We start from the raw sequence: 26,321 nt of genomic DNA on the forward strand, positions 1-26,321 counted from the left end.
CTAGTTCTGATGGACAACCAAGACCTTGGCAATAGCCTGTAATGTTTTGGGGCATCAAAGGCCTCCCTGGCCAACAGTTTGCTAGAAGGCATCCTACCCCTGGCACTGAAATTTTCTAATAACAATTTATGGCTTCTGGGCACATTATCCACCTTCACAGGATACTTTGCCCAAACTCTTTTTTTTTTTTTTAACATATATTATTAGCTTGCCAATAAGTAGGTTTCGACATGGCTGTTCTTTGAATTGTTACTACCTAGGGCTCAGGTTTTTTTTTTTTTTCTGATTAAAGAATTGAAAGGCAGGCTCAAAGACATTCCTCATCATTAGCTACTTGTAGTTGATTTGGGGGGGAGCTGTTACCCCTATACTGCATCATTACTAAAAGCTTTTTTCCTTTGATATTATTCCTTTTTTTGTTTTTCTCTTATTCTCATTAAGTGTTCTTTCAAATGTAATTTTCTTTAAACTCTTATTAAGTGTTCCTATTAGAACTTTGTCCAAGGATTATCATCTATTTAATTTTTTTCCCCCTGTAGATTGAAATCATTCAACTAAAATGATAGCTTTCACGTATAGCACTTTTTGTTGTTTTTGCTTTTGTTTTTTGAGACTGGGTTTCATTGTGTATCTCAAGTTAGCCTTGAATTGACTATTCAGTATACTTGGCAATGATATAGTAAATATTTAGCAAAACTTTTTAAATGTTATTTTTACAGCATGTTAATAACTTAAGTGGGTTATATTGTTATGAAAATATTGTGTTCAATATGTGGACTGTTTGGTTTATACAGAAAGACTAGTGGTGGTGGCTGAGCACTGTGAAAAGAGTCTGGAAGACCTGCTTCGAGAAAGGAAACCGACAAGGTACTGCATAATAGTAAGACAAGGAAATAAAAAGTGGAAATTGGTAATTAATCGAGTATCTTAATTATAAAGTTCAGGACATTATTTTATTATTGTATAATGATAAAAATTCAATTGAAATTTTCACTTCAGAAAATCTAATTCGTATGCTATGTAGAAATTCAGTGTTAACTTGTCTAATGATTACATTGTGGGAGGTAGGCATAGTCCAAAGTACTTGTACAAAAATGCTCTTGGGGCTGGAGAGATGGCTCAGTGAGCAAGGTGCTTGCCGCACAGTCTATCCACCCCCATAGGTTCAATTCCCCAGTACCCACATGAAGCCAGATGCACAAAGTGGCACTTACATTTCGAGTTTGTTTGCAGCAGCTGGAGGTCTTTGTATGTCTATTCTCTTACTCTCTCTTTTTCTTTTTGTTTCTTCTCTTCTCTCATGCCCCCCAAACAAAATAAATACATTTTTAAAATTCTCTAAAGAACACTAAATGCCAGGGTGATCTCCCCAAAGCACTGTTTGGAGGACCTGCTTACTTGCTACAACAAGTGATAATCCTGGCAAGAGGAAAAGATCTTTGTGGTGAAAAATATCCCTTTCTCTTAATAAAGAGACTGAGGGCTTCTGATCAACAAATATGAAGCTGTTTTATGATTTTGCAAGGAGGGGCTCCAAATAAAATAGTAGTCATACTGTACATGGCAATAAATACTATATATGGTAGAAGCAAAAAGAAATACATTTGACAAAATAACTTCCCTTGGTACTGTGAATTATTTGGTTTTGTGTGGCCTTTGCAAAGAAAACTGCAGATACAGTGGACATCATAGACTTACTTGCTGACTAGGGAGATTGGTTCCATGGTTAAAGGCACTTGCTTGCAAAGCTAGCCAGCCCAGGTTCATTTCTCTAAGTATCCATGTAAAGCCAGATGTACAAAATGGTACGTGTGTCTTAACTTCATTTTCAAGAGGCTCTGACACACCCATCCTCTAGCCTGCTCACTCATTCTTTCACTTTCCTCAAAAATAAATACATAAAAATATTTTTTAAAAATAAAAGTCTAATCTGACCACTAGTCATAAGTAAAATTCTTTTTCTATATATTTGTCTCAGTAATTTTTATGTCTTTATGGTTAGAGTTTTAACATCTCTAATCTTTTATATTCTTTTTGACTTGCATGTAGTGTATGTGTGTGGTATGTGTGGTGTATGCAATTGTATGGTCCTTTACAGCATCCCTTGTGTAAGTTCACCTTCAGTGGTCCAAATTGAACATCAGCTGTCCAGCACCATCACTCTTCTGCCTGGTCTTGTTTTATGTCAGAGTTTCTTTTTACTGTTTACAGCGCTTATGAAGCTCAGTTGATTCACCATTCTTCTTTCCCTGCAGGACTAGTGTTACAGATGTCAGGCCAAGCTGATTTTTAGGATCTGGAGGTTTGAACTCAGTAGTCAAACCTATGCCAACATGCCTGTACAAGACTAGTGCCTAACCACTGAGAAATCTCTTCAACCCTCACCTTTGCTTTTTAAAAATGAATATCCAGGGACTGGATGGATGGCTTAGCAGTGAAGGCACTTGGCTTCAAAGCCAAAGGACCCAGGTTTCTATTTCCCAGGACCCATGTAAGCCTGATGTGCAAGGTGGCGCGTGCATCTGGAGTTTGTTTGCAGCAGCTAAAGGCCCTGGCAGGCCCATTTTCTGTCTCTCTCTCCTCTGTCTATCTCTCAAAAAAAAAAATTAAAAAATGAATATCCAGTATTCTTTGCTCACTAATTCAAATGCTCACATTTCTATGTTGTCTGGACACTTGTTAAAAAGAATTCTCTTTCCCTTTTTAGTTTTTTTGGTTTTGTTCAATGTAGGGTCTCATTATAGCCTAGGCTGACCTGGAAATCATTCTGTAGTTCCAGGCTAACCTTGAGCTCACAGTGTTTCTACTACTTCTGCCTCCCAAGTGCTGGAATTAAAGGTGTATGCTACCATACTTGGATAATACCTAGTTAGTAATTTTCTGTGAAAGCTAGTTGATATTAAATTTAGAAACAATTATCATCACATGTTCAATGAAAAAATAGTTTGTGTCTGGTTAAACTTCTACAAATATTTGCAGTGCAGCATATATGGTGGAAAAAGCTACTAACTTGCTAGGTAGTCTTGGACAAGCCACTTATTCATTTTCTGTATCTATAAAACAAGGTCTAAACTTGAACTCAGGATCATTCTATATCAAGTTGTTCTCAACTTAATATTTTATGTAACATGAATTTCATCTGATAATACTATATTGATCATTTGCCCTTCTAAGTATAGAATTATGTTTTCCTTGTACTTACATATTAAACTAACTATTACATTTTAAATGGTAATGTTCCTGAAAGAAAAGCTCATGGTCAGTGTATGAGTAAAATTTCAGTACTCTAAGGCTAAATTGAATATGTATGTGTATGTATATATATGTATGTGTGTGTGTGTGTGTGTGTGTGTGTATGTATGTATATATGTATATATATATATATATATATGTAAAATATATTTATTTATATATTTAAAGTATATATTTTATTACCTAGCAAGTCACTTCCTAAGTACAGGGGCTCCTTAAATCTTATACTACAGATATTTTATTTGCCTCACTCTAGACCCAGTCCTGATTATATGTTTAATCAAGACCATAACAACAAAATTCTACCAAAATATTTATACAGGAAATATTCCCAGGAAAAGTTATTCATTATAGTTCTAAAATGGTATGAACTCTAGTATAAATGAATGAGACATCTGATAAATTTTGATGTAACCAACAACAAAATTAAATGAAATATTGGTATATGGATGAACCTTAAAAACTTGCTGAGTAAAAAAAAAGCCAGATGCAGAATATTATATTTGTTCATGTATGTGAAGTTCCAAAACAGTGCTTTTGCCTATGTGATAGAAAAAACATGCTTGGCTCTATTTGGGAGAATAGAGAGATGAAAGAACTAATTTAAAATGGCCTTGTAGAAACTTTTAGAAATTTCACAAGTTTTTTACAACTTTACTGTAACTTACATGATATGCTTTTGTCAAAACTCAGTAAAATTCTTCTCTCTGTGACTCTCAGATAAATAAATAATAATCAAAAATATTTAAAAACTTAATGAAAACTCAACATTGAACTAACCATTCTAATAGTGCTTCACCATTTTTAATAACATTTATCAGTGCTAAACTCCTGCCTCAGTACTCCAGAGAGAGATGGATCCCTCCCATTTGTCTCACTGTTGGCCACTCACATCAGCCATTGACTTGTTATGGGAGGGAAGTGCTTGGAGGCTTGCTACCATAGTAGTCTTAGAGAACATAAGTACTTTAATATATATACATATATATAAAACATATGTATATGTATATCAAGGTGAAGTGTATAATCCCAGTATGCAAGAGACTTTTAGCATGCATTAGAAGCTAGATGAGACTACATAGTGTACATAATGAATTTGAGGTCAGCTTGGGCCCTGCCTCACCACTCCCCCCTACACACAGGGAAAATAAATAAATAAAAATAGCCAAACAAAAAATGCGGCAGTGAAGTGCTAAAATAAAGTTAACACTGACTAAAGGATAACTAACATTGTTAAATGCATTCAGTATTTATTTAGGGACTTGAAGTAGAAGATAAAAGGAGTTCATACTACAGAGAGCAGATTAAGGAATATTCAAATAGCAGGGACAGAAGTATATCTTCATAGATATAACTTTGTCATGATCTGAATTGCCTCACATCCTGAAAAGTGACCTTGTCAATGATCCTTTCTTCCTAGCATTTCTGAAGTTGTCTATAAGTCACCATGGGAGTAGTCTCCTCATAATGAGTATGTCAATATGTCTAGATTGTTCTTTCTGATCTTTGCATTTTTCTCATTGTGCAAATAGGTCTTTCCTTTAATGAGTAAAACAACTGAGACAAAAACAAAAAGATGTTGGTTACTCAATTAAAAAAAAAATCTAGCTTTATCACTTGACCATGACTCTCTTGTTTTCACATTTTGCTAGTTTCTATTTTCAACTGTACTATATGAGGATATAGCTCTTGTTATATCCTATTTCATAACAGTTTTAGTTTTCTAAGTTGGTACTATTTTTATCCTTATTTTAGAGATGACAAATCTCATTGCAGTGACCATTGGTAGTTCTGCATGAGGAAGCCACCTTTCTCCAGAAACGTTATATGTGTCTTTGATATGATAAAATGTTAGATAAAAGCACATTCTTTGATGATATATATGAATTGGAATAAGATTAGGTGCAAAATTTTTAGTGTCCTTCACATCATTTATAGTTTATAATGGTCTTTTTTAAAATTTTAGATAGAACACATCAGCCTTTATAGGTTTTGTTTGTAATTTTTTCATATGAAATGTACTTAAATATTTGTGTAAATAAATTGTTATTTTCTAACTATCCTGGTGATGCACTAGAATTTAATATTTTCTATGTCAGTTTTGGAATATAACGTTCATTATGTACTACTACCTTTCAGTAGGAATGAGTCTGTCAGCCATCTAACTTGGTTTCAGAACTGCTTTACTATTCCACATCTTTGGTCTGTGTTAGAACTCAAAAGCAGAAAAAGTCTCATCTGAGAGATAATGTGCTGCAGTTTTAATTTGTCCTGTAGCCTATCTGTGGAAAGTAAGATGTTCTTAAAGCATGCAAACTAGTTCTTCGCCCAGAACTGAAACCTTGTGATTGTAAGAAAGTAAATCAAAAATTTAGTCATGTGGTGTTTTCACTTGTCCCTTTGTCTGTAACTTGCAGAACTGTAAGCTGCCACTTTTCTGGTAATTATTTACAGTTGAATTTCTACAAATAGCTTCATCATTCAACATATAGTTACTTGACAGAGATATTTTGAAGAAAATTAAGTCAATTAAAATTGGTGGAACAGGGCTGAAGAGATGCCTTAGCAGTTAAAGCATTTGTCTGCAAAACCAAAGGACCTCAGTTCAAGTCCCCAGGACCTACATAAGCCAGATACACAAGGTGGTGCATGTGTCTGGTGTTTGTTTGCAGTGTGGCTAGAGGCCCTATTCCCATTCTCTCTCTGTCCCTCTTTCTCTCTTTCCCTCTCTCTCTCTCTTTGCCTGTTTATCTCTTGCTCTCTCAAATAAATATTTTTTTTTTAAAGTTGGTGGGACAAAGATTAGAATAATGACAATTAGATACTTAGAGATTCATATCACTTTACCAACTGACATTGTTCTAACATTTTTGTGTGACAGATTTAACATTAAGCTAAGCAATATTGTACTATAGTAGTAATTCAAATTATGAATTGATTATCCTTTAAAAGTACCCTGAAGTTTCAGCTCCTACTAGAAATTTAGCCTCTGTGTCTCTATAGTTTTCATGCTCATGGAACTCTGTTGAGAATTCCTATTAATCCAGGCAAAAATTATTGAGCATGCTATGTCCTGTTTGTCGGGGGTGGGGGGTTGTTCCTTCCTGAACCATGTTGTTTCTACAGATATTTTGTTCACTTAACTTAAAAAACAAAAACAAAAACAAACAAACAAAAAAAAACTACTCAACATTTTTTTTCCTAGAGTCCACTTAATTAATTTGGGGAGAAAGCTGCCCTCTGTCTAGTGCCTTTTATGCCTGTGCTTGACTTCAGCCTTGCAAACAGTTCTCTCTAGCTTCACTTGAAGTCATTATTTGGAAATACAGAAGCTGGGATTAAAACCCTATGTCCATTAAATCTCAAGGAATTAGTATAGCCTGTAAGGCTTTGTGTGAAGTCATGCTTATTGCCTCTGAATATAGTTAATTATTGCTCTAACACCAAATTCAAGAGACTAAATACGGATAAATTTCAATCTTACCTCTTCTCTGGAATATTTTCTAGAGGTTAGTTAAAAGGCATATGTCCTCACCACTTCCATTAAAGCAAGTATTGGGAAATAGCCTCTAAAATATAGGTAATAACTACAAAGTATCTTCAATTTCTGCTAAGACTCTATTTAGTACTTTCGCTTAGTCTGTGAAAGAAATGGCAAATGGAACTTACAGAAGATATTCAGCAGGGTTTTGGCTCTGCTTCTGCATTGTCCTTCAATTTGCAAGTGGAGGAAGGGTAGGCAGTGCAGACTTTTTTTTTTTTTTTTTTGAGGTAGGGTCTCACTCTAGCCCAGGCTGACCTGGAATTCACTATGTAGTCTCAGGGTGACCTTGAACTCATGAAGATCCTCCTACCTCTGCCTCCCAAGTGCTGGGATTAAAGGCATACACCACCATACCCAGAAGGCATGTTCACATGTTTCTTTACAAATGTTTGTCACATTTGTTCAGGGATATGGTTGTGAAACTTTATCAAAATACCATCAGCATTGCATGGGGACTGATGGGAAGCAGCCTGGGTCAGCAGCTGCCTCTGAGCTTGATGGAAAACAGAGTTATTTATTTGTTCCCATTAAAACATTGTCTTCTCACTGAATGAGGTTCTTCAAAGAATGTGGAGCCATTCTGGAATGTTGGCCAGAGTTGGATAATGAACCACAGGTAATTTCTTATAGGTCATGAACATAGTTGTTTTAAAATACAAGTTGATGTTGGAAGTTTAGACTCCTGTTTGTTTTGCCTTCAGAGAATCTAGTCTCAATATGCATTTAATATTACTATAGTACAGTCATGTACATTAGTGTTTGTATAAATAATGTATATTTTTCTTTCTATTTTACCTGCTAAAATGAAAATAATACCAAAAGGCGCTCTTCACCTGACTTGGAATATCATGAAATCTTTTTTTCTTTCTGCCTTTCTTGAACTATTAGTTGTTAAGTGTGATTAATATATATAACCTTGGTGATTCCTCTCATATCTCATCTGCCCTTTACTGAAAAAAAGTGACTATTGCATTTTAAATTTCTTTCTGGTTTTCTTGAATTTAGTATTTTCATGACCCTATCACCACTGCTTTCTCTACTGTATTGATAATCCTAAAGATCAACCTATTCTTTGCTCAGAAACATTTTTTCAGAGCTGAGGTGACTCAGCAGTTAAAGGTGCTTGCCTTCAAAGCCTAATAACCCAGATTCAATTTCTCAGTACCAACAGAAAGCCAAACAGAAAAAGTGGTGTGTCTGTAGTTTGTAAGTAAAAATATTTTAAAAATACCTCTTTCAGAAGAAAATGTATTTTATAAGCTTAGTATCTTACTATTGATACCAATGTAGTTGACATTGAATGCCTAGATCATTTAAATATACCATGAAAGTTAACTTGTAATTGACTTGTATCATTTTCTCCCATAATGTTAAGCCCCTGTCTCTCAACTTCCTTTTCTGTCTGTCTGTCTCTCTCTTTCTCTTTCTCTCTCTCTTCCCCCTTCCCTCTCTCTCTCTCTCTTTTTCTCTCTCCTTACTGTCAACCAAAGCAAAAATTCCTTCTCCAGATTTCTGATACATTGTATTTCTCTAGCAAGATACCTTTGCCCTTCTAGCTTACAACTGTTTTTGCAGTAATTGTAAATGAGGCTTATTTTTACTAATAAGCCTTCCCAAAACACATATATAATTTATTCACTTTTATTTTTAAAAATATTTTATTTATTTATTTGAGAAGAGAGAGAGGAAGAGAGACATATATAGAGAATAGCAACTATTAATGTTTACAAAATCCTATATTTGGGGTGATTTTTTTATAATAAAATATCATTTTCAAAAAAAGAGAGAGAGTGGGCATGCCAGGGCCTCCAGCCATTGCAAACAAACTACAGATAAATAAGCCATCTTATACATCTGGCTTATTTGGGTACTAGGGAAACAAACCTAGGTCATTAGATTTTTCAGGCAAGTGCCTTAACCACTATGCCAGCTCTCCAGCCCTCACTTTTCTCTTGGGGACAACGTATCATGTAGCCCAGGCTGGCCTTGAACTCCTACTCCTTTGCCTTTACCTCCCCAGTTCTGGACATGTTGGCATGTACCATCATACCCTACTTTATTCACTTTGTACTGAAGTTGTTAGGATAAAAGTTTATATATAGTAAATCTGTTGGAAAATAAGGTATTAAATGCATTATATTTTCAGTTTTTCCATTCAATTTTAATAGTTTATTGGTGTCTTCCTTTTAATCAGGTGGTATAATTTGATTACCAAAAGGAGTAAATTTGGATAATTATATGATGGAAATGCTATCTTGATAAATTGTTTTTAACCTTTCAAGAAATATATTTGAAATTAAAATAACATTTATAGAGGAAACAGATGGTTGATTTTCCTTTTCCTGGCTCTGGCAAAGATTCCACTGTTAAATTTCGTGAAGTTGTTGGCAGAATTCAGTTCCTTGACCCTGTTCCTATGATTAGTATTGATGAGGGGCTGCTCTCTATACCCACAGGCCATCCACACTCATTGTCATGTGATTCTCTTCATCATTAATACTAGCAGTGGAATAACATATCACATATTTCAGTCACACATTGACACACTCTTACATACTTTGTATGTGACCCCTGTGCCCAAATTTCAAGGACTCATGTGAAGTCAGATTTGCTCAGGTAGCCCTCATTCTTAGTGCCAACTAATTGTATATCATCACTCAATCATGGGAATAAAATTTATTACATTCATATTCCTGAAGTTATGCAAGATTTGTAAATCAGAGGTCAGGGATCTTGGGGTCATCTCAGTAATACACCTATCATGATTTGGTTAGTGAAAACTTGGGGAAAGGATTTAGATTTACAAGTAAAAGTGATACTTGATGTTCTCTTCTATTAGTAAGTTAATGGACAAAGCTGTATTAGTAAACCATTATGGTGTGCTGGAGGTCCATGATACAACCTCCAGCTTCAGTGATTCACTAGGAGCACCATAGGACTCAGCTGTCATTACACTATTACCTGTATGTGTTACACCAAAAGGAAGACTTTTCTAGAGCAAAGTATGGAGTCTTCAGTTATTCCAGAAATTACATGTGACTCCATGTGCAATATTACCTGTTAGGGAAGCTCACCTGAATCTAAGGGTTTCATTAAATGTGCATCACATAGGCACAAAAATTCCTTTGTGACTGACTCCAGGTACTCCAGACTCCCTAAATGAAAACAGATGTTCAGTATAAACCATTTCACACAGACAATCCAGACAGCTGCTGTTCTGTGTTTCAAGACCTCAAGTGGACAGAACACTCCAAGAACATACACTTCTGGGGAGTATGACAGTATTGAAGAGGGTAAGACATTTTTTTAAAGAAGCATTACAGTAGATTCCTTCCAACAGTTCACTAAGTAGATTAAGACGTTGTAAACAAATTGTTCAGTTAGCGTTGGAATGAAGACGGTTGGTTGTTTATGTATTTTTTGCTGTTTGCAGTGCTGGGCAGTGAACCCAGGGCATACTAGGCAAGTGCACTGCTTTTTGAAAGAGGATCTCACTAAATTTCCTAGACTTCCCTTGAACTCACTGTAGCCCAAATAGGCTTTGAACTGTGAACATCCTGTCCCATTTTCCCAGTAGCTGGGATTATAGGCCTGTGCTACCAGGCCCATATATTTTTAGGTCCTTGTATGAGTTTTATATTGCTTCTGTAACATAGTGGCACCAATTTATCAGTATAAAACACCACAATATTATGCCAACAGTTCCTAAGGTCAGAAGTCCAGTGAGCCATTTCTCTGTTTTGTGTCTAACAAGCCTGAAATTGAGGTCTAGGCAGTCAGTGCTACATTCCCTCTAGGGGATAAATCATTTTCAGGCACACTAACATTAGTGTTATAAATCCATGCAGTATAAGCTTTAGTGGAGCATTTGCTGTAGTTTTGGGGAGTCATTTTTTTCTGGAGGTACCAGCTTTAAGAATGGTCTGGGCAGGCCCAAAAGTATGTAAACAGTTGGCAAGATGGTTGGACAGTAGAACTCCAGGGTCATCATTCCGGTAAGCTGGAAATCAACATGTTACATAATTTCCTACATGACTGTGGTGTGATCACATTACACAACTCTGAGTTTAGCCACCGGCCACTTGTGTTGGGATTTTTAAAAGGACACTGCATATAGCATGCTGCAGGGTAGCAGCGAAGTCCAGAGTAAAAGTTGGTCTCCTTTACTCTCCTACTCTCCGTGCTGCTTTATGGCCATTTTTCAATTCCCATTCTCACCTCTTCTTTCCTTCCTGGCTGGGGAGCAGGGACCTTACACTAGCAGTCCCTGGTTTGTGGTCATATTTATTCATCTTAAGGCAGGCACCAGTCAAACCTCTCATGCTTTCAGCTTCTGACCTGCCCTGCTTCTATATTGCATCCCCCTTCACTCTTCTGCTTTGCTGTCTTTAAGGGGTCATGTGATTATATTAGTTCTGTCTGGGTTATTCACACTAGTCCATTTTAAAGCTAGTTGAGTACCAAGCTTTAGTCCATCTGTAAAACCTCTTCACAGCAGTACATAGGCTAGTGATTGATGAAGTGACCCATACTGGGAATCTTGCCAGGACATCTGTAGCAGTCTGCCTAACTAACATTTCATTATTCATTATCATTTATTCATTCAGTCATTTATTTATTGTGGTGGGAGTGATAAAACCCGGGGCCTTGGGCTTACTAGGAAAGTACTCTACCATGAAGCTGTTGCCCCATATTTTCTATACCAACAAGTACTAAAGTCTCATCTGTGCTTCGATCTGTATTTCATTATAGAGAGATAAAGCAGCTTTAATCCTTAAACATACTTAACATATTTATTGGAGAAAGATTTTTTCAGCCACTCAACTGTTAACTTTAGGAAAAAATAATATTCAAACTTATGTGCTATATTCCAGAATAATAATCAATACATATTGTTTATGAAAATAAAATCTTTATTTTGAAAAGTGAATTACTGTACTTATATATAAAATTTTATATGTGGTTATATATAAAATTAGAGAATATGTAAATATATTGATATAAAATTCTGGCTTGGGGCTAAAGGGATGTCTTGACTGTTAAGGCATTTGCTGCAAAGCTGAAGGACTCAGGTTCAATTCCCCAGAACCCATGTAAGCCAGATGCATGGGGGGGGCACATGCACCTGGAGTTCATTTGCAGTGGCTGGAAGCCCTGAGTTCCCATTCTGTATCTGCCTCTTTCTCTTTCTAAAGTAAATAAAAATAATTTTTAAAAATAATAAAATAAAATTCTGATGTGTTGGGTCCCATTATGGACATTTGTTTTAACCAAGAACTTTTTTGAAGTATTTATTTGCATGTGTGTGTGTGTGTGCACACTTGCATATGTGCATACATGCATGAATGCCAAGGCCTCTTGCTACTGAAATCAAATGCCTATGTGTTCATGTTGGTGGTTGAGGAATTTTAAATGGGCCAGTATGCTATTTTACTGCTAAACCATCTCCCAAGACCTCAGCCAAGTACTTTTTTAACTAAACAGTTCATTACAGTATTAATAGGTATTCTATATTTAGAAAGTAAATAAGTAAATCTATGTATACAAAACAGTGTTAGATAAAAGGAGGCAGCATGTTTGACTTTCTCAATGCTAGGCCAAAATACTAGACCAGAAACAATTTAGGGAGGAAAGATTTATTTTGGCTTACATTTCTTGAGGGTAGAGTCATTGTGGGAAAAGCATGGCAGGAACAGAAAGGTAACATCACATCTTCACATCAGCAGGAAGAAAGGTGGGGGAGGCCAATGAGTATGGGTTATATAATACTTTAAGTGGCATGCTTCCTCCAGCAAGGCCCCACCTCCTATTAAACAGTTCTATAAGCTTCTACAACAGCTCTGCCAGCAGAAATTACGAATTCAAGCAGATGAGTCTGTGGACAGTTTACACTCAAACCTCCACACTGGCTGTGGGGGATTTATGTAACGGAGATTATAAACTCATCTTTCCAGGCAGTTAACTTTAATAAACAAAGCATACTGAATGAGAATTAATGGGATTAAAACAGAAAGCCTGTTCTATCTTGATAAATGGCATCCAACACTTAGCTTCTGTTGTTGTCATGTGAAAAGTGGGCTGGTGTTATCTTTTAAATTTTTGCATAATCTCATGATGTAAGTTTATGGGTAAACCATCTATTGTGGAGTAACTAAAACATTTAAAAATACTGTGATCCAAAAACTGCTAAGCACATGAGCTTCTATGTTTTGTGTAATTTGAATGCACATAGTTGATGTGAGATGGATGACAAGGCCTGGAGTTTTCACTTTGCAGAATCAAATTTGAACTCATTGGAAAGATAAGGCAAAATACTTATTAGTCAGAGTTCTCTAACAGAACAGAACAGATAGGATGAATTGGTATTAAAAAGGGAATTGGTTAGATTAGTGTACAGCAGCCTAATAATGGCTGAGTTCAAGCCTGAGAGTCAAGGACTATAGTAGCTGCTCAGTCCACATGGATGAATGGCTCAGCTGTACCTGTCCAGTGCTGAAGGTCTGAGGGCTTCCTGCAGAGCCACTAGTCTTCAGTCCACTTGGAAGGAAAGCTGAGGAAACTTGGTTCCAATGCCTACAGAGGATACCCAAACAGGATATATGCACATACATGCACAGTAGCACAAGCAGCCAGGCAGGCAGCTAGAAAGGAACCATCTCCTCCCAGAGCTTCCTTATATAAAGCCCACCACCATGGTCTTTACTCTGGAGGAAGGATTTCTCCAGTTAATCCTCCCTAGGAGACCTACCCATAGGAATGTGTGTGGATTCCCTAATCCTATCAAGTTGACAACAGAACTTGTCACACCTATATTTGCTGTTTTACTGTCTATAAAAGAAGTATATTCTTCAAAAGATTAATTTTTTTGTAGTTACTGAGAATGTAAATATTACCTGTATTGGAAATTACTTTTACTTTTAAAGACTTTTTGTTTAAAATAAATCATTACATAGCCATAATAGTCAACTAATGTCACATTTTTTATTTCCTCTTTACATTGCCACTTTTAAAACTAATCATATGTGAGAAATCAGTGACCCTAAGATGGATACTTGTGCTCTATCTTCAAGGAAACACTTATTTTGTTGAATTATCTATGTATACAAAACAAAGAGCACTAATGGAGCTCATCAATCTAATTTCCGACTGGGAAAGACCTGAAGAGCAGAACATACTGACTTAATAAATTATAAAGTGTCAGTGTTAAAAGATTGGAGTTAAGTATTAAAATCAGGCTAATAAGGCAGGAGGATCTGAGGGGTTTTGACTTATTTTCTTTGATTTTTAAACTGTTTTGTTGTTATATTAGATATTATAATATATATGTATGTTTCTTAATTCACTGCTGTGACCAAATTCTTGAAAAGAAGCAGTTTAAGGAAGGAAGGGCTTATATCAGCTTATAGTTCCAGAAAGTACAGTCATATATGTACATGTATATGTATATGTATATATATATACACATACATATATCCTATATCAGTAACTGTTATGAAAGAAGATATTTTGGAGTTTCTATGCAGAATAAAATAATACAGTTACTTGGTATGATACAACCTTGATAGGGCAAAAGTACCTAGCCAATCTGGTATCCTGTAAACTTATCAAATGATGATTTTAGTTTCATAGAGTTATCACAGCACTGATTGGCTCATTATTTTGTCAGAGGAGTTATTGAGGAACCTAATAATAGCTGTTAATTTGTAGAATCTATGCATGTAATATATATAATAGTATTGTATAGTCCCTGAAGTTTTTTAATAATATTTTTATTTATTTGAGAGACAGAGAAAGAGAATAGGTATACCAGGGCCTTTACCCACTGCAAACAACTTTAGATGCATGTGTCACTTTGTTTATCTGGATTTTACGTGGGTCCTGGGGAATTGTACCTGGGTCATTTGGCTTTGCAGAGGCAAGCACCTTGACCACTAAGCCATCTCTCCAGCCTGACCCTGAATTTTTGAGGGAGATGTGAACTATCAGTTTTGTTTTGTTTTCTTTTAACATGGTCAGGATTGTGTGCTAGGTCAATTTCTCATTGATCCTCATCTGGCCAGTGCTTGATGTTGCAATTCTCACTCAACAAATTTACAGACAGGATAAGTTGGTGTACCCTTCAAGTATAGCAGCAAACCAATGATAGAACCTCTTGGATATGGAATGAACCTCCAACTACTAAACTGTACTTTCCATATGTGTTTTTATTTTATCAAAGTTAATTTTCTGTTGAAAGCAAAAATTATCAAGCATTCAACATGGAAAGTTAATTTCTCAACTTTTGTATTTCATTGAGAATTTATAACTTTGTAAACTTGTTAGACTGTTGCATTCCACTTTGATATTTTGAAATGAAAGCCGAATTGTAAAATGTCTAGCAACTTAGTTTACATCTAATAACTTAGAGACAGATGAAATATTTTATACTTACTACAAATAATCTCTCATAATTAATTGACATAACTTCTATTTCAAAATTTGAATCTGAGAAAAATTAGTTCTTACTTTTGGTGTGTATGATGTGGGTATGTGTGTGCATGTGCTCATATGTGTGAGTTCAAGTGTACATAATGATGTTCAGAGGACAACTTTTGGGTATTGTTTCTCACTGTTGACCTTCTACCACCCCATTTGCCAGGTTAGTTGGCCTATGAGGGTCTGGCAGATTATCCTGTCTCTGCTACCCTTGTCTCATTGGTAGCTGTGCTAAGACTGCAGATTACTGCTATAGCCTTTGGCATTATATGGGTTCTAGAGACTCAAAAATCAAGTACACGGGCTGGAGAAATGGCTTAGTGGTTAAACACTTGCCTGTGAAGCCCAAGGACCCCAGTTCTAGGCTCAATTCCCCCAGATCCATGTTAGCCAGATGCAGAAGGGGGAGCACACATCTGGAGTTTGTTTGTAGTGGCTAGAAGCCCTGGTGCACCCATTCTCTCTCTCTCTTTCTCTCTGCTTCTTTCTCTTACTGTCACTCTCAAATAAATAAAAAACTTAAAACAAAATTTAAAAAATCAAGTACACACACGTGTGGCAAAGGCTTTATCTGTCAAGCCATTTCCCTAGCTCTGAAGATAAAATCTTAAATTTAGCATAAACATGTGTTCAGTCGCAAAATAAGTTATTTTCTTTTTTTAATTCCAAAAACTAATTTTCCTTTAAAAATTTTTAGGTTAAATACCAACTTCAAGAGTGATTTGTTCTAAATAAAAGTTTCTAATACATCATCTTATCATTAAAAACACCTGTCCTCTAATTCTGAAATTACCAATCCATACTCTAAGTGAACTCTTTATCTTGAGATTATAGTAGAGTGTCTTTAAAGATGATACAGAATTACATACTAATAATGTCTGAATGCTAACTGTTAGTAATTTTTATCCATTTCTTAAATCACCCAGTAGCTAACTATATTTCATGTCTCAATCTGATACCAAGAAAGTTTTCGACTAAAAAATAAAATTTCTCTGGGAGTAATCAGGTTTTTTTTAATAAGGTGAAAGAACATCTTGAACTCATACAGTATAGGAGTGTTTCCTCCCTTCATTTGCTGACAGTCTGGGTGTTTTGGCATATGTAGTGGCCTTTAGAAATTTCATGGATCATTGATCTAAGGAAATAGCTTTTGTGGTTTTAGTTACCACCTACCTATTCATGAATGACTCTGACCTCTAATTCTCTTTCCTGCCCTCTATTTCTTGTGATAAGTATAAAGTCTCTTCTTAGAAACATTCGCCCAAAGAAACTGATGGATTCAGGCCAGAAGGAATCTCTCTTAACAACTTACTCTAATTTATAGTTTTGACCAAACTGTAAGATAATTCTTTTACTTTTTTCACCATGATCTATACCTATGCTGTTCAGTAATTAAAAGACTAAGAATGGTGTATTTTTATTAAGTAAGCACTTTTATACATAGCCTCTATGTAACTTGATTAAGTTATATTTTCTTGACTGGTTGAAGGATTAAATGTTGTAATATAAGAGAATTTAGCCATAGTCTATGCACTGTTATATTTATGCTTAATACATATTTCTTAAATACCTACTGTATCAGCACTGTGATGTTCATGTGGATTTATAGCTGAATACAGTATTTTCCTCAGGATACAATAAGACAAGCCTCTACTGTAGTAATTACCATCACACTAGTTAGCTATGCAATTATATAGTATCATAATACAAGGACAAATAGATACTTCTATCAAAGCTTTAATGAAACCATTAGGATATTGGCCAAAAAAATTATTGAAATTACAAAGTGGTTACAAAGAAAAATGTCAAAACAGGTAATTAATGAAATAAGAGGAGTGCTCAAGAATTAGGACCTCAAGATTTTGATGACATCAAAGACCAGATTCTTAGAGTGAGAAACAATGAAACATGGAAGATTTATTGAAAAATCTAGATGCTCCAAATACAAATTGGGCAGTGTCTCATAACAAACTGTAATTAGTAATTTTAGTTACATTTAGATGAAAACCTGTGTCTATAAACATGTTAAATTAGTCAATCCATGCATGTATTGAACCCTTTATAGTAGCCTGTGTATTTTTTAACAAGTAGCTACAGATGGTTTCATGTTTATTCAGTCAGAAATAAATAGCATATTTCTTATAAATATACCTAGAATTGAGTAAATAAAGTATATTTGAGCCTAGCGACATGGCTCAGGAGATAAGGCATTTGCATTTGCATTTGCCTGCAAGGCTTAGCAAACCTGGTTCGATTCCCTAGTATCCCAGTAAAGCCATATGTGCACAGTGTGGCACATGCATCTGGAGTTTTTAGCAGCTAGTGGCCCTGGTGCGCCCATTTTCTCTTTCTGTCTCTCTTCTCTCTGTCTCTCTCTGCTTGAAAAAAAAAAAATATATATATATATATACATACATATATATATATACATATACACATATTTATATTTATATATACACATACATACATACATATGTGTGTGTATATATATACACACACATGCATACATACATACATATAATTAAGGTTGTATAAATAGTCTTACAAATTCATTGAGCTATGTTCAGAATTTAAGGACAAGCAAATTGACTCATGTCTAGAAGGTATCAACATTTAGGGGCTGGGAGATGGCTCAGTGGTTAAAGGTACTTACTTGCAAAGTTGGCCAGAGTAGATACAATTCCTCAGGGCTCACATAAAGTTGGATACAAAGAGGCATTTTCATCTGTGATCCAAGAGCACCTAAGACAGTGGGAGACAGCAGGGGAATCTGAAGCTCCTGGCCCAGGTAGTCTGGCCTTTACTTGCAGCCTGGAATTCATTCACAGCAGCAAGAGACTAGAACACAGACGCTTCAAAGTTGCCCTTTGACTTCTACATGTGCCCTAGCACATGGACACATATATGTATGCACAAATAAATAATATTTTGAAAAGAAAATATTAACATTTATTCTTGTTGATGCTATTTTTCAGTTAGTATTTAATCTTATTTTAGTAATATTTATGGTTTTTGAACTTTGTTTTATTTCACTAATGAAATAAATCAATTTTGGTATTTTTCTTTTCTTTAAATCAAAGGGAGAGGCTGAAGGATGGCTTAGCAGCTAAGGCATTTGCCTACAAAACCAAAGAACCTCAGTTTGAGTCCCCAGGACCCACAAAAGCCAGGTGCAAAAGGTGGTGCATGCATCTGGAATTCATTATCAGTGGCTGGAGACCCTAGCTCATCCATTCTCTCGCTCCCTCCCTCCCTCTGTCCCTCCGTCCCTCCCTCCGTCCATCCATCCCTCCCTCCCTCTCTCTCTCTCTCTCTCTCTCTCTGTCTCCCTCTCTCAAATAAATAAATTTAAAAAGGGGGGGGACAAAGGTGAATAATCCTCACTGCATGTATGGAAATTATCAGTTTCTAAACCAGTCTTCCGAATATGTTGTTGGCTTATTGATTGTGGAGATTTAGTCTTCCTCTTAGTATCTTATGAGATTTAAAATAAAAGTAGCATACACACAATAACCATTCTGGAAATGTGTGTGAAAATATATGAAAGTATCTTAAGATATTATCTTATCTTGTTAGAAATTACTAATCATGTTATTTCAAAAGGCACCTTTTGGTATTATCTGTATATTTAAGACCACTAAGGATTATGTTCACTTGTCCAGGACAGTAGTGCATTCTCTGACATAACAGTATTGTATCAGTTCCTTTTATCATCCCTGTGACAGAGTACCTGACAGCAATAGTTTCAAAGGTGGAAGGAGGGCTGGAGAGATGGCTTAGTGGTTAAGTACTTGCCCGTGAAGCCTAAGGACCCTGGTTCGAGGCTCGATTCCCCAGGACCCACATTAGCCAGATGCACAAGGGAGCGCATGCATCTGGAGTTCTTTTGCAGTGGCTGGAGGCCCCAGCACACCCATTCTCTCTCTCTTTCTCTCTGTCGGCCTCATTCTCTCTCTGTCTGTCCCTCTGAAATAAATAAATAAAACAGAAAAATATTGAAAGGAGGAAGGAATATTTTGTGACTCATGAGTGAAGGGATTCAGTCCATAATGTTGGGGAAGGAGGTGGACTGGGAAAACTCCTATCATGGTTGCAGGAGCATGACACTGCCTGCTCACACCTTGGCAGATCAGCATACATCTGCTTTTTCTTGGGCTGGCTTTCCTTGGAAAGTATGCCACGTCACTGGCATCTTCAACATCCTGTGGGTGTCTCCACTGCAACTAAGCCTTGACCTTCACAGGTTAACATACTGGCCTGTCAGAGCGTCCTTGTAAGGAATATGCTTCCACACATTGCATAATCTCATTGGTTTTCTCTCTGAAACCTTAGTATATGCCTTCATCACCCCCTCACTCTTCCATTCGACATGTCTGTACAAACAGCTCATATAGATGATACCAGACTCTGCTGCCCACTTAAGATGGAGTCTAACCCCCTGTGTGTACTGCTGCAGTGTCCTATGTGTGCTTTCATGGCTGAATCTCAGAAAACGTCTCCCTACCCAGTCTGTCTGCCTTCCTTCCTTCTTTCTTTCTTTTTCCAGAAAGGCACCCTGGAGTTGTTACTCTCCTTTCCTTTTTTTTTCTTGTTTTGGTAGTGGTGTTGGGTGTGTGGGTAGTATTTGTGGTGCTGTGTGTGCATGTGGTGTATGCACTTGTTTTTGCAGATGCACACACCCCTTGCGCACCAGTGCAGAGGCCAAGAATAATATCAAGGTGTTCAACACACAGCTTTGTAGGCTTTTTACATGGATTCCAGGGATCCAACTCAGATCCTCATGCTTGCTCAGCAAACTCCCACTGACTGATTTCCCTAACCCTTCAGACACTCTACTTTCAAATAATTGTTTGACAAATGGGTTTCAGTTTTCCATTATAGAGTCTTCTGTGGATGAACTCTGGTCCTCAAGTCACTTCTCAAATTGTCCCCATGTAAAATGCAATGCATACATGGCTTCTCCTTAGTGACACTATTCTTTTCAGTAATTACAACTGCTTTGCTCAATTTCATGCTGTCTGCAACTTGACAGTGTTCACTTTCCCCTTTCATCACCAGTATGGACAGTTTTCATATCTTTTGCTCTTCATCACTATAAATCTGGCTAAATGCACCACAAAGTGAATGCTGTACTGCCTTGAAATTTTCTATTAAAAAATTAGTCTATTAATTGTGAATTCAGCCTCATTCAGATTTTCAGGACACAGGCATCATGCAGCCAGATGCTTTAACAGAAAGTAACATGAATTGCTTTTAGACCAATTCCCAACAAGGCACTTGTTCTCTTCTGAAACCTCTTGAGGGTGGCTTTCCTTACCATATTTCTGTTAACACTTTGGTTTTCCACAGTCCCATCAGAATCACCCAGTAAGCTTTATTTACAGTATTCTATGGGCTCTCTTAGCTGGCAACTCCAAACCTTTACACATTTCTCCAACAAGTGAATTCCAAAGGCCCAAGAACCACATGATCAGGCTTATCACAGTAACTCTACTTTTCGGTGCAGGCCTGCAGCAGGAAGGTTGAAACAGGCCTCGAAGGAGAGAGTGGGAATGAATCTGAGACAAGAACACAAGGAATGGAGCCAAGACAAGTTCTAAACATAAGTTTATATACAGAAGATAGGACTTTTTCCAACAAAACCTACATGCCTAAGGTCAGCTTCACCAGGGTCATATGTTAATCCCTAAGAATCAGGTGCTCACTCCATCTAGGCTGTATACTAAACAATGCCTTAGGATCAGGTGCTTACTGTATCTAGGCTGTATACTAAACAATGCTTTAGGATCAGGTGCTTACTGTATCTAGACTGTATACTAAACAATACTTTAGGATCAAGAGATTAGGAGATTAGAGATCACTCTTAGTTTCCAAGGTCAAAGAGCAGCTGTGGCTCCTGACATTTTTCTATACTTATTTTCTGGAGTAGTTACTTTTCTTGGTGCTATAACAGAATGCCTAACAGAAACACTTTAAAGGAAAAAAAAGGGGGGGTACTTTGGCTCATAGATCCTAGATAGTTGCAGGAAAGGCATGGCAATGGGAAGGTGAGGCTGCTTTATCCTCAGCAAATCCAGGAAGTAGAGGGCTCCAGCTGGAAGTGGAGCCAGCATGTAACTCTCAAGTCCCACCTCAATGGCTCATATCTGCCAGTGAAGCCACATGGCCAAGGTTTCCCAAACCAGTGCCAACAAATGTGCAGCAAGTGAACAAACAGAAAAGCCAGGGCCGGCTATTTCACACTGAAACTGTAACAGATAGAAACCGTTGATTTTGTTTTAATTGTTGATAAGATTCTGATTTGGGAATTGTGTAGGATGAAGCTTTATTACTCTTGTCAACATATTTTAAATTGTGTGACTCTCATACTTCCAGTCCTTGATCTCCTTTCATTTTCCATTTTTAATTAGACTTCAATACCTTACTAGACATGATATTTTTACCTCGCTGGTACATTTAACTATATTACTTAAAAAGATTTCATGGGCTGGAGAGATGACTTAGTGATTAAGGCATTTGCCTGCAAAGCTTAAGGACTCAGGTTTGATTCCCCAGGACTCTCTTAAGTCAGATGTGCAAGGTAGCACATGTGTTTGTAATTCATTTGCAGCAGCTGTAGGCCCTGGCATGCCCATTCTTTCTCTCTTTCTCAAATAAATATTTTTTTTTAAATTCCAAAAATATTTCATGATCAAACTTCTTAACCATGTTAAAGAATACAACTTTAGGACTTGACAGATGGCTTAGTGGTGGTTAAGGTGCTTCCCTGCAAAGGCTAGTGACCTACCTTCAATTCCACAGTACTCACGAAAAGCCAGATACACAACGTGGCACATGCATCTGGAGTTCATTTGCAACAGGTAGATGCCTTGGCACAGGCCTAATCTCTGTCTGTCTGTCTGTCTGTGTATCTATATATCTGTCATCTCTGCTTGCAAACAAATAAAATATTTTAAAAAGGCACACAGCTTTAAAAGAAGTTAAAGATACATAGCTCCAAAATTACCCTCATTGCTTTTATTAAGTGAAATAATAATTTCTTCTCCTTTTCACTTTATATTTAAAAGTAATTTAAACTTTAAGAGTATAAAAAGGAAGGAAACCAAATATGATTTATTGTCCAAGTTAAATTGAAAATACTGTTTGTCACCCTCTTAGCACAGTAGGCAGCACATCAGTCTCATAATCTGAAGGTACTGAGTCTGTTGACCATAATTCACATATAATCTCAAGTAATAGACAAGAAATGGCATATCTTGCATTTTAGTTTTTAACACATATGGATAAAAATTATTTTTATACATACATATTTTTACACAGATGTACTTTTTGACATCTAAGTGCAATTAATATCTCATGTCTTTTAATAAATGCCAGCAGAGAAAGTAGAGCCTGCAGTCTTCTGTTTTCAGCAACTTCAAAATTGGTTTAATGAGAAACATCACTAAAGGTTTGGTTTTAATTCCATGAGAAAGTCTAGGTCTATGTAAAGGACTATGCAGCTGAGGCCCTCTAGTGTCGCCACCAAATATGGCACTAGTTTTTATGGTAATTGTGAAGAGTTGAAAGACCAAGACAGAATAAGAGAAGTTATAGTCATTTTGTAGAGCCAAAGAAGCTTTTAAAACTAGGTTATGTTTTATTTTTAATTCCAAGGAATTTTTCCCTTTGGTTTTCAAATAATTTTCTTACAAAATTAAAATGAATATTATTTTATAAATAATAAACTTCATTTTTACAAACATCATAGGAAATGTCAATTTACATTTTTATTCAAAAAAATTACTTACAGTTGGGCATGGTGGTGCATGCCTTTAATCTCAGCACTCACAAAGTAGAGGTAGGAGGACTTTCATGAGTTCCAAGGCCACCCTGAGACTACATAGTGAATTCCAGGTCAGCCAGGGCCAGATTGAAAACCTAATCTCGAAAGAAAAAAAATTAAAAATAAAGAATTGACAACCAGGGAATAGATTACTATGCATGGAATGGAGGAAAGTTGAGTTTGAGCCAAATGAGCTGGTGAAAGAGACAAGAGCACATACCACAGGGAAAATGAAGGCAATGATCTTTATCTCTTTCCATAATTAAGTGATTCTAACTATTCCTACAGATACTTGAAAGAGTAATGAATAATGTTTAAAGGTGTATCTGTCACCTAAGAATAGGTTCTGCTGAAAAAAGACAATAGTCTGGAAATCCATATCTCCCCTCCTGTACCCTCTCTTGCTGTGCCTTTTCCTCCTGCTCATCCTCCCTCTTCCCCTCTGTCCAGAAGAAGAGTTATGGAGTTAAGTACTAAACAGAGCTATAGGTCAAAATATAAAAAGTGAAGTGGAAAGTTTGTGTAGAAAATGGTCTGAATCTTCATTCAATGGCCTACGAAGTGTTCTGCTGTGAGAAAAGAAAAACAATCACAGTCATACAAAGTCACATATTCTTGATAATAGCATGTTGACTGCCCAGTGTATATGATTTTAGACAGATGGATGGATGTACGGACAGATGGATGGATTTTTTTTTTAAAGGGAAGAAAAGGCTATACTTGGTGCTGACTAGACAGACACATGTGCTGATATCTTATTTATGTTGGGCTGAAATTTATTATTATTTTAATTTCAAGTGATACTACAATGTCATTAAGTGGTTCCATTTCTTATACCTTCCTTGGCTACATTCAGTTACAATTTCTTAGTTAAATAGAAGGTATGTGAGATCCCCCAATTGTCCAGAAACACTAACTTACCTCTGGCATGCCATACTTGTTAAGGAAGAAGTACTTTTCTTAACAGTTACTGCTTGGGCTGAAATTTTGAAAAGTCTAAAGATAAAGTAACATAGTATTTGCGAAGCTTCCGTAGGTACTAGCTAGACATTTACAACAACATTGTAATCAGACTCATATTGACTCCTCACCTCTCATGAGACTACTCAAAGAAATGAAGTAATTCTTTATAGATTTAAGATCAAAGATAAGGACACTTTCAGGCATGCCATGCTGAAAATTATCCTACTCTTTCTCTCCTTATAAAATGATTTCTCAAGAACATGTTTTATATAAATACAAATTATATACAGTATAAAATTTATAGTAACTGAATACAATCTATATTTTTAATACAATTATAGCATTCATTGACCTCTGATGACATTTTCTCTTAAAGGGCCCAGGCTAGGGCTGGAGAGATGGCTTAGTGGTTAAGCGCTTGCCTGTGAACCCTAAGGACCCCGGTTCAAGGCTTGATTACCCAGGACCCACATTAGCCAGATGCACAAGGGGGTGCATGCATCTGGAATTCGTCTGCAGTGGCTGGAAGCCCTGGCACACCCATTTTCTCTCTCTCTCTCTTTCTCTCTCTGTCTCTCTGTCTCTCTCTCTCTCTCTGCCTCTTTCTCTGTCTGTTGCTCTCAAATAAATAAATAAAAATAACCCCCCCCTCCAAATCATGTGGAAAACAAACTAATGTCTGTACTCATAAAATCTATATTTTGGGGGCTCTGGTACTTACTTTAGACAGAATAAATGGTGCATACCATCCAAATTAAAATCCTTTTCTGGGACAAACAACTACTATTTTTAGCATAACCTTTAGGAAATTATAGGATTCTTTACCAGATCAGTTTTGTTATTATCAGAGAATCCAAAATATGCACAATGGGCCTTTTAGAAAATGTATAGATTCTATTTTCTCTAAATGGAGGAGACCCAATAAAAATATTGTTCTTTGGATGTCCTAATCTCATTTTCCTCAATAAAATGGACTATATTTTCTCTGTAATTGATGCCTGTTTGTTTTTGTAGCTGCTCGAAGGTTTTGTGCATAGCATTTGAAGTACTTCAGGGACTGCAGTACATGAACAAACATGGTATAGTACACCGGGCTTTGTCGCCTCATAATATCTTATTGGATCGAAAGGTAATTTTTAATGAAAATGCATATATTGACTGAAACTGAAAGCTACTTAAATCATGTCTACATTAGAAGAACCATAAAATATGCTTTCAAAATATTCAAAATGAAAAGACCATGTGATAATGATACATATTTGTGTTGGCTAAAAAGAATAATCTTTAAATCATTTAAATCTTTGTGGGGACATGATTCTCCCCAGCCTAGCTCTTTTCTTCACGTTTTACTTTTTCCATCCATTTTCTAAAGGACATGTTTGTGTAAAGTGAGCGCGATAGCTAGTGCATGACGGCAACAACGAGGACGTGGCTGCAGCTTCCCTAGGTGTTCCTCCTATCCCTGTCTGTCACTTGATGGCAGCACTGCAGACAGCCTGCACAGGGTGTTCCCACCAATGCAGCTGCTCACAGCTTGCCTTCTCTGATTGTCTGCTCCCTTCCTGTTTCGTTTATCTCATTTACCATACGTTCATACCTAGTTCCCTTGCTAGGGGATTACTGTTTCTGTACTTAGAAATCTTATAAGGGATTCATAAGGGAATAAACCATCCTAAAACCATTACATAGCAGAATGATATGTTTTTACAAATAATCATAATTTAATTACCTCACAAGTATCTAAAAAGTTTTGGGAAACCCAGGAAAGCATTATTTCTGTATAATTCTCTGATTCCAAAGTTTAATATGTTTGCCCTATGAAAATAAAAATCATGAAAGAGAAATGGCACACACTTTCAGACTCATGGCAATATAGCATATTTGCCAAGCCAGTGTAGGTTGTTTTAAAGGTTGAAATGTTCTTTTTGCTGAGAAGCTTGTGAGCCACAAACTAGTTTTACAGTCAGCATTAAATAAGCCTCACACATACAAAAAGAAAAATGTTAACAGCCATAAATTCCTATTTACCATTTATTGACAAGCTCACACCTGTGATGATTACTGTTATTCTCAAATAATAGACAATAGAGAGCAACATTTTATTGATGATTTTTGAAGTGAACTTTTCATGGTACAAATTACTATTTCACAGTTAATTATAGCATCATGTGTACTCTTGCCAGCCCTGAAAGTATTCCTCTGGATAATGACTATAAAATATTTTAACCAAGGATTCACGAAAAATGAAAACTGTTTTGCCTT

General features: G+C 36.3%; 1 protein-coding gene across 1 annotated transcript in view; it reads left to right on the forward strand.

Moving 5' to 3' along the window:
* Tbck (TBC1 domain containing kinase) overlaps nt 1-26,321 on the forward strand; it is a 211,079-nt gene that overhangs the window by 19,207 nt on the left and 165,551 nt on the right. Inside the window, exons 3-4 of the mRNA XM_004663001.3 lie at nt 795-867; nt 25,074-25,188. Of these exons, the coding sequence (XP_004663058.2) occupies nt 795-867; nt 25,074-25,188 (188 nt within the window). The remainder of the gene's footprint in view (nt 1-794; nt 868-25,073; nt 25,189-26,321) is intronic.

The sequence above is a fragment of the Jaculus jaculus genome, chromosome 2 (assembly GCF_020740685.1).
Source record: "Jaculus jaculus isolate mJacJac1 chromosome 2, mJacJac1.mat.Y.cur, whole genome shotgun sequence".
Lineage (NCBI taxonomy): Eukaryota > Metazoa > Chordata > Mammalia > Rodentia > Dipodidae > Jaculus > Jaculus jaculus.